Below are 13,708 nucleotides of genomic sequence, written 5' to 3' on the forward strand. Positions count from 1 at the left end.
TGATACAGAGAACTTGAAGACATTAAGGTCGCTTTGTGAAGGGGTAAGCCAGTTTCTTGAGGGCATTGTGCAACTCATTACAACTTGGATTGAACTCCTACATGTTTCCTAAAAAAGTATCTGGTATGTAGTTAGTTGATTGCTAAAGATGTCATGACTGACTCAATGTTTAAGATCTCTGATTCAGCTCAGTGAGAACAAACAAAAAACCCAATCAACGGCAGGCTAATATCATCAAAGGCTAGATCACTTTCCCTTGTGCATGGAATTTTAGACACCTTTCAAACTACAAAAGGATTAAGTTCAAGTGGCATTAGACATAGTATAGTTAATATGGAGTTGTATTAACTCCGTTTATCAGATACCCTCTTATTTCCTCTTATTATTTTACTATAATGATGTGACTGTGAGATTTCTATCCATAAATAACTTTTCTGAAGACAAAGTGATCCACTCTCTCTGTTGTTCTTCAAGCTTTTCTGCCAAGCATTTAATCAAGATAGGGTCGACCTTAGAATCAAATTTATTAGCAAACCAATGTCCATCTTTTATAAGCCACCTTAATTCTGCAGCTCCATAAATACACACACTTCGAAGGTGAGAGCCGGTACAACTGGGGTAGAAAAAGCCTTCGTAATAATGCCATTTGACAAGGCGGGTCTTACTCTGTAGGTCAGACACATCCTGGGCTGATCTGGAAATCTCCCCAGGTATTCCTGGTACCCGAATTAAGGTAGCCCAAAAGTGCTCATCAGGAGAGTATGTATCTTTAGACCACGCAAAAAAGTCTTTAACGAAAGAGTTGTTGAAAACATATGTAATGAATGGCTGACTTAAAACAAAATAAGCACTGCCAACAAATATCTCAATGTTATGAGGAGGGGATTCCTTGGAGATGTTGGTCCTTACTGGCAGCTTCACATATTCGTAAGGCACCCGTCTGAGCTCATGGTGGAAAGTGAATCTTTCCATTTTACTGTTAGGGGGTTTCACTGTCTCTAACATATTTGCTCCATTGAGTTTCTTCAACTCCAACACCAATTCAAAATTCGACTTCAGGGGAAAATCTTGCCCACACAAGTTGATAACATATTTCCACTGAACTGAAGACTTGAGAAGGTCTGACAAGCAATTCAAATCAGCTTGGAGTCTAGAAATGTGAGCATATTCCACAGCCTCTAATTTAGAAGCAATGAAAATATTGGAGAAGCACTTGGCTAAATTGTTCATGGCAACTTTGAAGGTATCAGGTGACTTTCGGTCATAATGAATGCAGTAAATATTGTACTGATTGTATATGGCATGGATAAGCCTTTCAACCATAATTGCATCTTTATGGACAACCAAAGAATAGGCTATTGGGAAGCTTTTCTCCTCCCTTGACACGAGCTTTTGATTGTACCTTCTTAGAGACTGATAGATGTCACAATCACTGGTCATTGTCACGACATCATCATCCTCCAAGTCGATGATGTCTCTTCTTCTTATTTCCAGACTCTTGCCGATTTCCAAAGGCTCCTGTTCATAGATACCTGAACAGTTAACTTCATACCTGACTTCATCGTTAACGTGAGTGTATCTATTTCTTACAAAAGGAGAGGTACTTAAGGAGTACTCCACCAAGTAAATGCCTCTTGGAGGGAAGAGGAATCTAGTCACGTTCAGAAGTTTTAACAAGGAGAACAGCCATAGGGTTAAAAACAGGATGAAAACTTTCTGCTGTAAGGAGTATTTAAAACAACATTTGAATATCTTCATTCTGGAAGACAAGAAAGGAATAATTTAGTTGAAATATTAATAGAAAATCAGTTTGGTTTATCCAACATTTACTGGGTAACTACCACACACCAGGCAAAATGCTGGGTGCAAAGATGAAGAAAACAAGGTTCCTGTCCTTTAAAGAATCCAGAAATAAGGAAATGGAAATATGTAGACTGGTGGTACTTTGTGATATTCTGAGTTAAATGTACTTAGTTTCGAGAGATGGTGGTTACCAAATAGAATGGAAGGTAATGTAAACTCCTAAAATATAATTACTACGTGTTTTATGTTGTCTGCATTTCTGCTTAGCGTTTCTGAGTAGGGATTGCTTGGGTTTGGGCAGAAGTCTAGAGAACTGGATGTCATCAAGAGGTGCTTAGAGAGGCAAATGACTCACTGAATCCAAAAAGAACCTTGGACTTGAATCTACCTTCAGGTTCTGATTAGACCTAGGTCTGAAATCATACAGGAAAAGCCCAGGGAACACCATCTTCAGAAATAATAGCAATGGGCAGACTCCCAAAGGAGGTATTAGAAAGTAGGAGACTGTAAAATGTATAATTATAGAAATTGGGTAAACCTGCACATTTTCCTTATTTTTTATTTTGTAGCCCCCATTTCCTCATAGGGATTAGCAATCTAGCCCTTAAAATGAAAAGGACCTGACTCTCATTGAGAGTAGGTGGGGTTGTAAAAATGATTCGGGGAAGTAGGCGGGGGTGTAAAAACGACTTGGACCTGTCAGTTTTTAATGTATCCACTCTGAAGACCTCATGTGTGGGCTAAGACATGCACAAGGAGGTTCCCTGCACTGTTGTGTGTTCAGGCAAAAGACAGAAAGCAACTGAAACACCCTTCAACAATTCTCCCATTTGCAACGACATGGATGAGCTTGGAGAAACTTGTGTTGAGTGAAATAAGCAAAGCACAAAGGGATAAATACCGCACATGCTCACTCATAAGTGGGAGCTAAGAGAGAAAGAAGGAAGGAAAGGAAGACCACTGTGGTGTGTTGGACTTACAGAGGGAGAGAACATACCTTGGGCTACAAAGTGGAGTGCGGAAAGGGAGATGGTGAGGGAGGTTAGGGATAATTGGGTGGGAGACATGGGGTACAATCGCAGTTTGTGGTAATGGGTATGCTGCCAGTATGGATCTGGACTTCACATCTTGGGCATGAGGAGTGACAATCACCTTTGTATCTCATGAATATTCATAACCAATTAAAATAAAAAGCCAAAAAGAACCCAAAAACAAAAAACCCAAAAAACCCTTCAACAAGGTATTGCTTAAATTACATCCATACTATGTGAAAAAGCCTGAGACCAACCTGCAGGCCATACTGTCTCTGTCACAACTACTCAATTCCGCCATAGTAGTGGGAAAGCAGCCACAGATAATATGTAAATAAGTGTGTGTGGCAGTGTTCCAATAAAACTTTATTTAGGCAGCTGGCTGGATTTGGCCCACAGCTAAAGTATTTCCAAAAAGACACCATATATACACAAGACTGGGAACAGGAGTTGCTTTGCAGGATGGGTGGGGTGGGAGAGGACTGAGGATTGGGGCCTGGGTAGGAAGGAGATTTACTTTTCACTGGCTATCCTTTAGTATCATTTGAATTAAAAAATGATTAGATTACTTTTTCAGATAAAAACAGGCTGACCAGAAGGAGGGCACAGATGTGCTTACTGGGTGCAGCAGGCAAGGAGGCCCAGGAAGTGCTACCCCACGGCTTGAGGACTGGAGGGCTGGCAGACGTCCTAGGGTTGCTTCAAGGAGATTCAAATACTGAGAACGGTAGGGTCTGGGTGGCCCATATGCAATTTCCTAAAACATCTCAATAAACCTTAAAGGAGGACATAATCATTGCACCCAATTTCATTCAAAAGAATTACCAAGTTGGAACCCCATTTATTTTTGTAGATTTCTTCTATATAAATCAATTGACAAAGCTCTCTCCTGGGAATGCCATCCCACTTTCCTCATTCACCTCTCCCTGAGTGACTCTCAGTTAAAGAATGGCACCTTAATGCCTGTCAACTGTACTGCAGAACGCCATCCTCTCTGGCCACCTCTCAGCCTCTCCTCTGCAGGTTGCCCCCCGGGGCCTGTTCTTAGCTTTCTCCTCTTCTCAAGCACACTCACCCTTGCTCTCTGGATTCCAACTTCCACGTGTACATTGCCAACACCTTTCTCTGCAGCCCTCACCTCTTACGCAAGCTTCAGAGATGGATATCAATTTGCTTGAGGGACATCTCACCCGGACATCCTGCTGGCACTCAATCTCAACAAGTCCAAAACTGAACTCAGGGCAGGCCAGTGGCTCACTTGGGGGAGCGTGGGGCTGATAACACCAATATCAAGGGCTCAGATCCTCACTCTAGGTGGCCACCAAAAACAAAAACAAACAAACAAAACTGAACTGGACATCCTCAACTCTCCTGTGTTTTCAGTCTCAGTATACGGGGAGACCATCCACTCACGACCCCAGATCTTCCATTTCCCTCACACCCACATGGACAGGTCACCACATAAACAGGCCTCAACTCCGTCCCTTCTTCTCCACCTTCTGCCAGGTCCAGACAGCATCTGTGCTAAATCAGCACCCAGGTCAAGGGACTCCCAGTCAGCCTCATGGCTCTTGGTCCCTTGTCAGTTCTCATCTCTCTCCTACTCCAAAGTACACTGAATAGGGTTCTGTCCGCTCAGGCTCAAGGCCAAGGTTCCTGCCAGTTCTTACAAAGCTATGGAAAACGGACCCCCAATGCATAAGGCAACTTACTGCAACTATGCACACAGGTAGAATTAGGTGTTGTGATAAAATAAAACACAGAAGATTAATTAATCCCAAATAGATTTATAGTCGTTGTCCTTATTTATGGTAATCAGGCATAAATAGGAAGCAGTTTACCTGAATGGTAAGAGTTAGAATGGCTCTTACCTACAGTAAATTTTTGCTTGTTCTTTTCTCACTTTATTGGTCCACGGAATCTCTAATTAACATCAGATCGTTTTGCCCCTAAAAGAAAAGACCTCACATTTCTAAAGAGGTTTACAAGGTCTCCCAGAGTTGTCACGTCATTTATGATGTGGCATCTAACCATCATTTTCACACTTACATGAAAGGGCAAAGGCCAGCCCCTGCCCCAGTCACCCGAGTCCGGGGCCACCTCTGCACCCACACGTCCCTGGCCTTCCTGAGAAGGCCTGGGGCACATATGTCCTGAGTTCAGCCCGGAGCCTGGAGAGTCTGAGTTGGGGTCAGTTTTCCATAGCTTTGTAACAACTGGCAGGAACCTTGGCCTTGGAACTTGGAGGAGGCTGTGGCTGCCCATCCAGGAGAGAAGGTCGCAGGGCACCCGGGGAAGGGAGAGATAGGAGGCCTGCTATGTGCAGTCCCCTGGGAACTGGCTATGGGTCCCCATGTCTCAGCTTCCCCAGCCAGGGAGGAGAGTGAATTTCAAAGGAAGAAAGAGAGGGGATTGGGACAGCCCAGACATCTTGCCTTCTGATCCACCTTCTTCCACCCTGAGCATCTTTAAGGGGAGAGTGTGTCTGTCTTGGGGTCAGCCTTTGATAACCTTTAAAAGGTGCGGCCCTCCAATGCGACCCTGTCCCAACTCAAAATAAAACCCCTTCATCTGCTTACCATGGTCAGAAATTCCCTTAACTGAAAGCATTCCTTTCCCCAAATTAGAAGTAAAAAGGTTTGAAAGTGCCCTAACCCTCACCCTTTGGTGTGAATGAGTTTCTGTCAAATCCTAAAAAGGGCTGTTGCCTCTTCCCAAGGCGCTAATCGAGAGGACAACACTCGCAGGAGGTTAGAGAGAACCAAAGGTCCCCAGCCTTAGCTGGCTTTGGCTTTCCTCTGGAAAGAACCTCTGCATGACACCCTTGGCCCTTTCCAGGGGGCTCTACAGGGAACACCCAGGAGCAGCACAGCCCCAGGGGCTACAGATTGATGGGGTGGAGGTGGGCCACACCTGCCCATTGTACACCACTGCCTTTCCTGCCACCTGCAGCCCAGGCCTGCAGAAAACCCAGAGGCCCTAGATTTGGAAGGATTGGAATGAGCTCCTGAGGGCTGACCCAAGTCTACCCAGAGTTGGCTGGGCTAAGGCTGGCTGTCACACTGGCCACGTGATTCCTAGGAGACTGCAATGCCACCTTCTGCAAACACCCTTCCCTGCTCTCTCTCTTAAAAGCTCATGGGCAGGAAGCAGGCAGGTGTTTTGCTGCCAGGAAATAGTCTTGCAGTTGCATTAGAAATAATTTCCCACCCATGAGAGAAGGGGTATTTCCCCTCCCTCCTGCCCAGGCAAACTGGGAAGTCTGACCTGTTGTGGAGTTTATCACCACACAGGTACAAGTTCCTAGTGACGACGATAGGACTGCAAGAGGAAATGACAGCAAGGACTGGTGGCTATAGCTCAAGTTGAATAAAGTGTATAATAATTCAGTAAAAAGTCCTCCTCACTGAAGTCCAACAGGAATGTTGAATAAAGCATTTCCTCCAAACCATCTTCTTCCCCCAACTCTCCCAGGCATTGTTAGAGCTTTCAAGGAAGCAACAAGAGCACAAAAGTGCACCCCAGCTGAGTCATTATAATTGCATTCAGGGCTAACAGCTATAGCCATTAGCAGCTCTTCAAGAACTCTTCTTAAGTCAGCAATTTAAAAACCCAGGACTGTCAAAGTAGTACAGATGCTTTCTTCCCCAGGGAAGGAAGGGCAAAGGTAAGTCAAGAATGGGAGGAAGGTGACTAGGGATAGGAGTACTGAATATGGTATAGTTCAGGGACCAAGAATTGCAGGTGTGCAATTCACACAGGTCATGGGGTGCAGGGGTGTGAGGAGAGAAAGCAGCTTCAGGACACCACAGACCTGGGCTTGAGCCTGTAGAAACGTTAGTAGCTGTAAGACTGACCAAACTATTCAACCTTCCTGAAGGCCAGTTTTCTTGTTCTCAAACCGGGATTAGAAAGCCCTCTTCTAGCTGCTGGGAGGACCAAGGTACCCGGCACACCTTAGATGCCCAGTGTGCCTGGCTTCAATCTTCCAATCTTGGGGGTTTGTTTTCCAGTAAACTACACAGAGCTTGCTGATTTTTTTTTTCAATGAAAAGAATTCACAAGACAATTTTATGCAATGTTAAGGAAATGACCACCCTTCACTTTCTGACCAAAGCAGGTGGTGGCAATAGCATAAAGAAGGACAAAGCTGCCAGGAGCTAAGACCTTGCTCAGGTACACACAGACCTGCAATGACACGTCCTGGCTAAGCAGAAGGGACTTCAGCTCAGGGATGGCCTATCTAGCACCCGAACCCGGGGTAGGTCCTGCAACTTCTCCACTTCTCTGTGTCCCATTGGTAAAATGACTCGATGTTAACAAGGGTCTGTGAGGGTTAAATGAAGTGATGCCTGCAAAGCACTCTAGCGCAGCTCCGGGCCCTGACCCTGACTGCTGCACCTGCTAGTTGTGGCCCCCTCCTCACCACCCCCCAACATCTCATCCTCAAGCCACTCCACCACTACTGCTCATGATACAGCACTTTTTTAAAGATCTTGCCCAGATCTATAGCTTACTGTTCTATTATTCAATCTACCTCCTATTTCCCCCAAAAGTCTCAACAGAAATTCAGTATTTTAGAATTAGTGCCTGAATGCCTCCATGTAACTCCCTTTATTAATTTGGTATCATTATCATTAATGTAGAATTGCTCAATAAAGAGTTGTCACTCTGGACACTGCTGTAAGTTCTCTATATGTAATAACTCAATCCTCTTAAAAGATCAGTGAGGTAGGTACTACCATTATCCCTCTTTTACAAGAAAGGAAACTGAGGCACAAGAGACAAGTGGAAAATTGCCCAAAGTAACAGATCTACAAAGTGTGTTAGCTGGAACTTGAACCTAGAATCCTGCTCCAGAGATGCACTCTTAACCTCCGATGCAATACTCTCTTGGAAACTAAAGAAAAATTTCTCCATATTTTCCACAACAGTCTTAGTCCTTTACTAAATTTTCTCATTACCATGTCTTACCTAACTGTGCTAAAACAGGAATAGAAATAAACTTCAGACCATGTTTGAAGTCCTGAGACCTTCCACCCAGTTTGAGAGATTATTCTCAGGGCAAATAACCTGGAGGAATGCTGGGTGACGAATTACATTCAGTTCCTGCAGTTAGAGGCTGGGGACGGTCAATGATCTAATGAAGAGATTAGTCAATCTTCCAGCCAATGGAATCGATCCAGGGAAAATAAAGCAAGCTCATCCTAAGGGATTCTGCCCTTAGTTACTTTTTTCTCATACCCTGTCACCAACAACTCATTCATTTACTGTTGTAGTTATCCATGACACAATTGGGGCTCTCTGAGAATTACTAAATGCTGTGGATTGATGGAATTGTGCCCCACAAAGTTCATATATTAGAAGCTTAATTCCCACTGTAACTGTTGAGGGTGGGAAATCCTATTATGGTAATTGAATGTGGGGTCTTGAAGAAGTGATTGGATTGTAGGACCGTGCAGTAGTGGATGGATTAGTAATGATGGTCAGGGGCATGGTTCTGAGGGCTTTAAAAGAAGAACACGTGAGAGTCTCTCTCTGCTCTGTCATTTCTCACCATGTGAAACCCCTGGGTCACTGTTGTCACCACCAAGACCTTTACCAAATGTATTCCTTAGACTTTAGACTTCCCAGCCTTTGAAACTGTAAGCAATAAATTTTGTTTTCTTTATAAATCACCCAGTTTCAGGTATTTTGTCATAAGCAACAGAAACGGACTAATATACTAATTATTTTAAAAACTTTCTCGGTGAAATCTCTCCATGTGGAGAATATTTCCTCTGTGGACCACCTTAAAGTTCTTAAACTTTGCATTATTATATGTCAGTCTGAAATACAGGATATGAAGTTTTTTGATTTAGAAATGTCAGGATTTTGTTTCTTTCTAAAGTCTTACAAAGAACTATCACTTAAGAAAACTAGTATAAAGGGGAACTCACACACACACACACACACACACACACACACACACACACACACACACACACACACACACACACACACACACACACACACACACACACACGAAAAATCCTGAGCTAGTTGAATAAGCTACAGTCCGTCTACTGCAGCTCCTCGACTTCAATAAAGTTATTGCCTCTCCCTTGGTGACCTGCTCGTTGCCAAACCCGAGACTGTTTTGGAAGAAGACCATTAGGTAGGAGGATGACTCAGCCCAGATGCATTTCCTTGACACCCCCACAGCACCCTAAGAGTCATGCAAAAGAGTAGAAAGACAAGTTTCTTGCCCAGATGACCTTACATTCTGGCTGTTCTAAGGGAAGACTGCAAAGCAAGTAATGATCAGACTGTGAGTGAGTAAACACAGCAGCTACATAAAACACCAGCACCGTGTGACTGGTTCTGTAATACAACAGGAACTGAGGACAAACGGTCCTCAAATAGTAAGTTATACTCTCTAAAAGGAAAAGAAGAAGACTCTCCATTCTATTTATAAAAGTAAACACTTTCATTTAAAAAAAAAATGCCCAAATCGGAAAAGTCTAAAGGTGAAAATAAAGCTCACCAGCGATCCACCGCTGGCAATAACATTCTGTGGACAGTATGTCCTTCCAGACTATTTTTAATAAACACATTTTTTTTTTTGGTTTGCTTTTTAACAGTCTTACTATATAGGCACTGTCTTATGTTTCTTTCATTTCACGATACACTGTGAACAAATCCTATCCTCAACTGGGCTTGTAAATTGTTAGAAAGTAAACAATTTCCAATAGAAGTAAATCTATGTTTCTTATAGAAAAAAATGTAAATAATAGAATTTACTTTTCTAGGTCTCCTCCACCAATGCTTAATTAATAAACCCATAATTCCTGGAGAAGCCTAGAAGCAAAATCCTAAAACTGAAAAGGACTTTAAAGGTGATTAGGTCCAAATTCCTCCTTCTCCAAACATGCCTAGCCACCATTTAACCCCATTTCCATGCTGTGATGCTGGCAACATATTCCCTCCATTACATAACTGTCTTAGTCCACTCCTGCTGCTGCTATAACAAAATACCTTAGACTGGGTAATTTATAAGCAACAGAAATTTATTTCTCACATTTTTCGAGGCTGGGAAGTCTTAAGACCAAGGTACAGATTCACTGCCTAGTGAAGGCTGCTGTCTGCTGTGTCCTCACGTGGCAGAAGGGTGAAGGGCAGATGGGGCAAACGGCTCCCTGGCACCTCTTTTATAAGGGCACTAATTCCATTCAGGAGGGCTCCACCCTCATGACTTAATCACTTCCTGAAGGCCTCACTTCTTAATACTATCACACTGGTGATCAAATTTTCAACATATGAATTTGAGGGGACACATTCAGACCATAGCAATATGCAATCATCCAATGCTCCCTTATCAAGAGACTAGACAGAGGTATCCCGTCCTCCTCCTGTCTGGGTCCCTCATGGTCCATTCAGTCCAGCCTGGCTCCACTGCCCCTTCCACTGAGACTGCTCTGGCCAAAGTCAACAAAAGTCTTCATGTTGCCAGAGTCAGTGGACACACGCCTGTCCCTTCCTAATGGTCTATGCTGAGTGTTAGTACTATTTGCATTGTCTTCTCTATTCTGTTCAATAACTCTATGAGGTAGGTACTCTCATCATCCCCATTTTTAGATTGAGAAACTGAGTCACAGAGGATAAATACCTTATATCATATAGCTAGTATGTTGGAGGAGCCAGGATTTTCAACTATGGTCCAATTTCAGAGCCTACACTATTAACCACAATTTGAGACTGCCTCTCCAATCTCTTGGCAGTAGTAGAACCCTGTTAGTTCTACATCCAAAATGTATTTCAGATCCACTCACCTCTTTCCACTCCGTGAGAACCACTCTAACCCAAGCCAGCATCCACTCGCACTCAGTTATGCAATAACCTCCTGACTTCCCTTTCTTTCCTCTAATCCATTCTCTGTACTGTAGCCAAAATGATTTTTCAAACACATAAATCAGATCACTCCCCATCCCTAGCCCCATTCTCTACACTTAAAACCCTTCACTGGGATTTCATTCCACTTAGAATAAAATCAGAAATCCTTTCCATGCTCATAAAGGCCCAGACAGTTCCTGTGCTGCCTGCCTCTAAAGTTCAGCTTATTTTACTTTTTCTTTTTCATTAGGCTCTAAGCAACACCAGCCTTCTAAAGTTCTTAGAACATCACAGGCTCTTCCTTTGCCTCGGGTCCTTTGCACTTGCTGTTCCAGTGTCTAGACCACTTTTCCCTGGACCCTGGGCCAATGGGCCACTCAAGTTTTAGGAAAAATACCCTTTCCTCAGGGTATTTCCTTCTCTGATCACCTTTCCCAAAGATCTCTCTTGTCTATCCCACTCTTTGTTTTCTTCAGAGCACTTGTCACAGCAGCAGTTAGTTTCCTTCCTTATTATGTCTCCAGATAGGAACATAAGGTCCTTGAATGCCTTGTTTGCTATTCTACCCCAGCAACAAGGACACCCTTACCTGGCCAAGGGTGGTTGCTCAGTGGAACAAAGTCAGAAGACCCAAGTTCTAGTGTGGGCTCTGCCATCAAAAACTCCCACAATGACCCTAGCAAGTCATTCAATCTTGGGCAAGTCTTTATTTCCCATGTGGTAAATGGGATAATGACTTCTCTATCCCACAGAGCTACTGTGAAGGTCCTATGACATAATGCATGCGAAAAAGCTACAGAAAAAAGACAACTTTGGTATGCAAATGTCAGGGCCTACGACCTCCACAAGAGGAATGGTTTCTTGGGAAAACTGGGAAAGAGTCAATATGCTGTAAGTTAGTTTTATTTTTCTAAAATTTATTATTCTCTTCATCTGACATTCTAATTATTATGTGTTTTTCACTATTTGACAACATTCTTTTTTGTTAATGTCTGGAGTGTAAATTGCTCCTTAAGTTTCAGAATTATGTAGACACACACGTCTTGGATTGTGAGAGACAGGAAGATATTTACTCTTGTTAATCTTTAGAGTTGTTTTTCTCCCCAGTATGCTCAATATTTTTTGAAAGATAGCCAAAGAATTCCTGTAAGAGACGTCCAAGAGCATATGCAATCAGTTCCATGCAGAGTTACAATCAACTAAACAGTGTATGCGTGTTGCAGAAGCTATACACTTTTCCCCTAAGTCCAATGTCTTTCAGGGGCAACTCTTCTCCAGTTATTGCAAAATGGCAATGACTCATTCTTACATCCCTGTTTGGCAAAGTCATCCATAAGGACTACGTAACCAAAAAGCAGTTCCGAGGATTCTGTAGCAAAGTGCACAAGCACAACATGCCCTTAAAGAGTGCCTTTGCCAATGCACTGTTTGCTCAGATCACACATCAAGTAAAACCGCCTTAGCTCAGTGAATGAGCATGCCCTTTGCCCAAAGGGGCTCTGCCCGAGGAACCCCGTAGATCTGTGATTCTTGGTTTAAAATGTACAGACTGTCTTCAGATCTTATGTGCACACAGACACAATAAAATTAAGGCCCAGGAATTCCAAATTAAGTTAAAGGGGTGAAAAAAGTAAAGATCTGCAGGGCTTGGGAAAATTCTGCCAAAATAAAAATTTCAAAAGCAAAACTTTCAAACAAATTTTGTCTTAGCAAGAGTCAAATCTAGAAATGATTGTAGGAAGCTCTCTGGCTGGCATCTCCTACTGTATTCTAGCAATTGATCCTCAGAGGTGTTTTTTTTTTTTTTGTGGCTGACCAGTACAGGGATCTGAACTCTTGACCTTGGTGTCCTCAGCACCACACTCCAACCAACTGAGCTAACTGGCCAGTCTCCTAGCAATGTAGGTCTCAACATGTAGGTTTTATAAAAGAGCAAGTCTATAAAAAAGTGTAATACCAGAGCATAAATATAAAATATAGTGGCACGTCACGTTAACAGAAAGAAGAGACCAGTATAAATCATGTGTAATGCCAGTTTTCCACTCTCCTCTCTTCTGGAATAGCCTGTGGTATCCCCCACTTTTTTTCTTGTTCCAATACATTTTGTTTCTATATATGACTCTGTATTTTTTGAATCCAAATCTCAACTCTGTAGTATTTTTTAAATAAATAAGCGTTTACAACATTTAAAAAATATGTTTTATTTTAGGTTAATATAATAAAAAGTTAAAAGATTGTTTAGCTTACTAAATGTCTAAGCAAACTTATATACCAGCTGTATACAAAGCAAAAGTACAAACAAGATTCTTTAGATTTTCCAACAGATTATAATGTTAAAATAGTGTGGTACTGGTGCCAGAATAGACAGAGATCAGTGAGAAATTCAGAAGCAGACGTACAGGTAAGGTTTTACATATGGCTCTCACAGACAGCTGCCTGACAACATCCACTCTCCCTTTCTTCTTTACTAAGTAAACCCCTATATTGTTGGTGCAGAAACATGCCTCCTTAAAAGACTTTCCCCCCCAACTTTCATTGTAGAGAATCCATCAATGAAATATAATGTAGGATATCTGAGAAAGTTTTTAAAAGGAACCTGATTTAGGTGGGAGCGATGCCATTTTGTTCTTCTTTCCCCTTCTTCCACTTTTCTGCCTGGAACTCCAACATGATGGCTAGAGTTGTAGCAGCCATCTGGGGACCACAAGGAACAGACCAAGAGAATATCAGAGACCTCAGCCCCCAAGTCCTTAAGCCCCTGGCCCAGCAGTAGCAGAACACCCACTTTGAATTCTTGTTATATGAGAAAGAATAGCCCTTATATCCCAAGAGCAAAATTAAATTTAAACCAGATTAAAGTGTCTACTTGCACAACAGTACAATCCCATATTTAGCCAAGTACAAAAATATGTGTTGCACATGATTCTGAACTTCTCATCCGTCTATATTTGGAGGCAGATGGAGGCTTTAGGTAAACATCTGAAGGAAAGCAGACTCCAAGA

The 13,708-nt window shown here is 42.6% G+C and overlaps 1 protein-coding gene across 1 annotated transcript; it reads right to left on the reverse strand.

Moving 5' to 3' along the window:
* Window positions 1–390: 390 nt before the first annotated feature.
* GCNT4 (glucosaminyl (N-acetyl) transferase 4) lies at window positions 391–13,353 on the reverse strand. The gene is made up of 2 exons (XM_063087603.1): window positions 13,303–13,353; window positions 391–1,759 (listed from the first exon to the last, which is right to left on the reverse strand). The coding sequence occupies exon 2, from the start codon at window positions 1,756–1,758 to the stop codon at window positions 391–393; it is 1,368 nt and encodes a 455-aa protein (XP_062943673.1). The 5' UTR covers window position 1,759; window positions 13,303–13,353.
* Between the last annotated feature and the right edge of the window lie 355 nt (window positions 13,354–13,708).

Source organism: Cynocephalus volans, chromosome 2, assembly GCF_027409185.1.
Source record: "Cynocephalus volans isolate mCynVol1 chromosome 2, mCynVol1.pri, whole genome shotgun sequence".
Taxonomy (NCBI): Eukaryota; Metazoa; Chordata; class Mammalia; order Dermoptera; family Cynocephalidae; genus Cynocephalus; species Cynocephalus volans.

Bases quoted from the DNA above. Each gene is read 5' to 3' on its own strand.
- GCNT4 (XM_063087603.1), bottom strand. From the start codon at position 1,758: ATGAAGATATTCAAATGTTGTTTTAAATACTCCTTACAGCAGAAAGTT.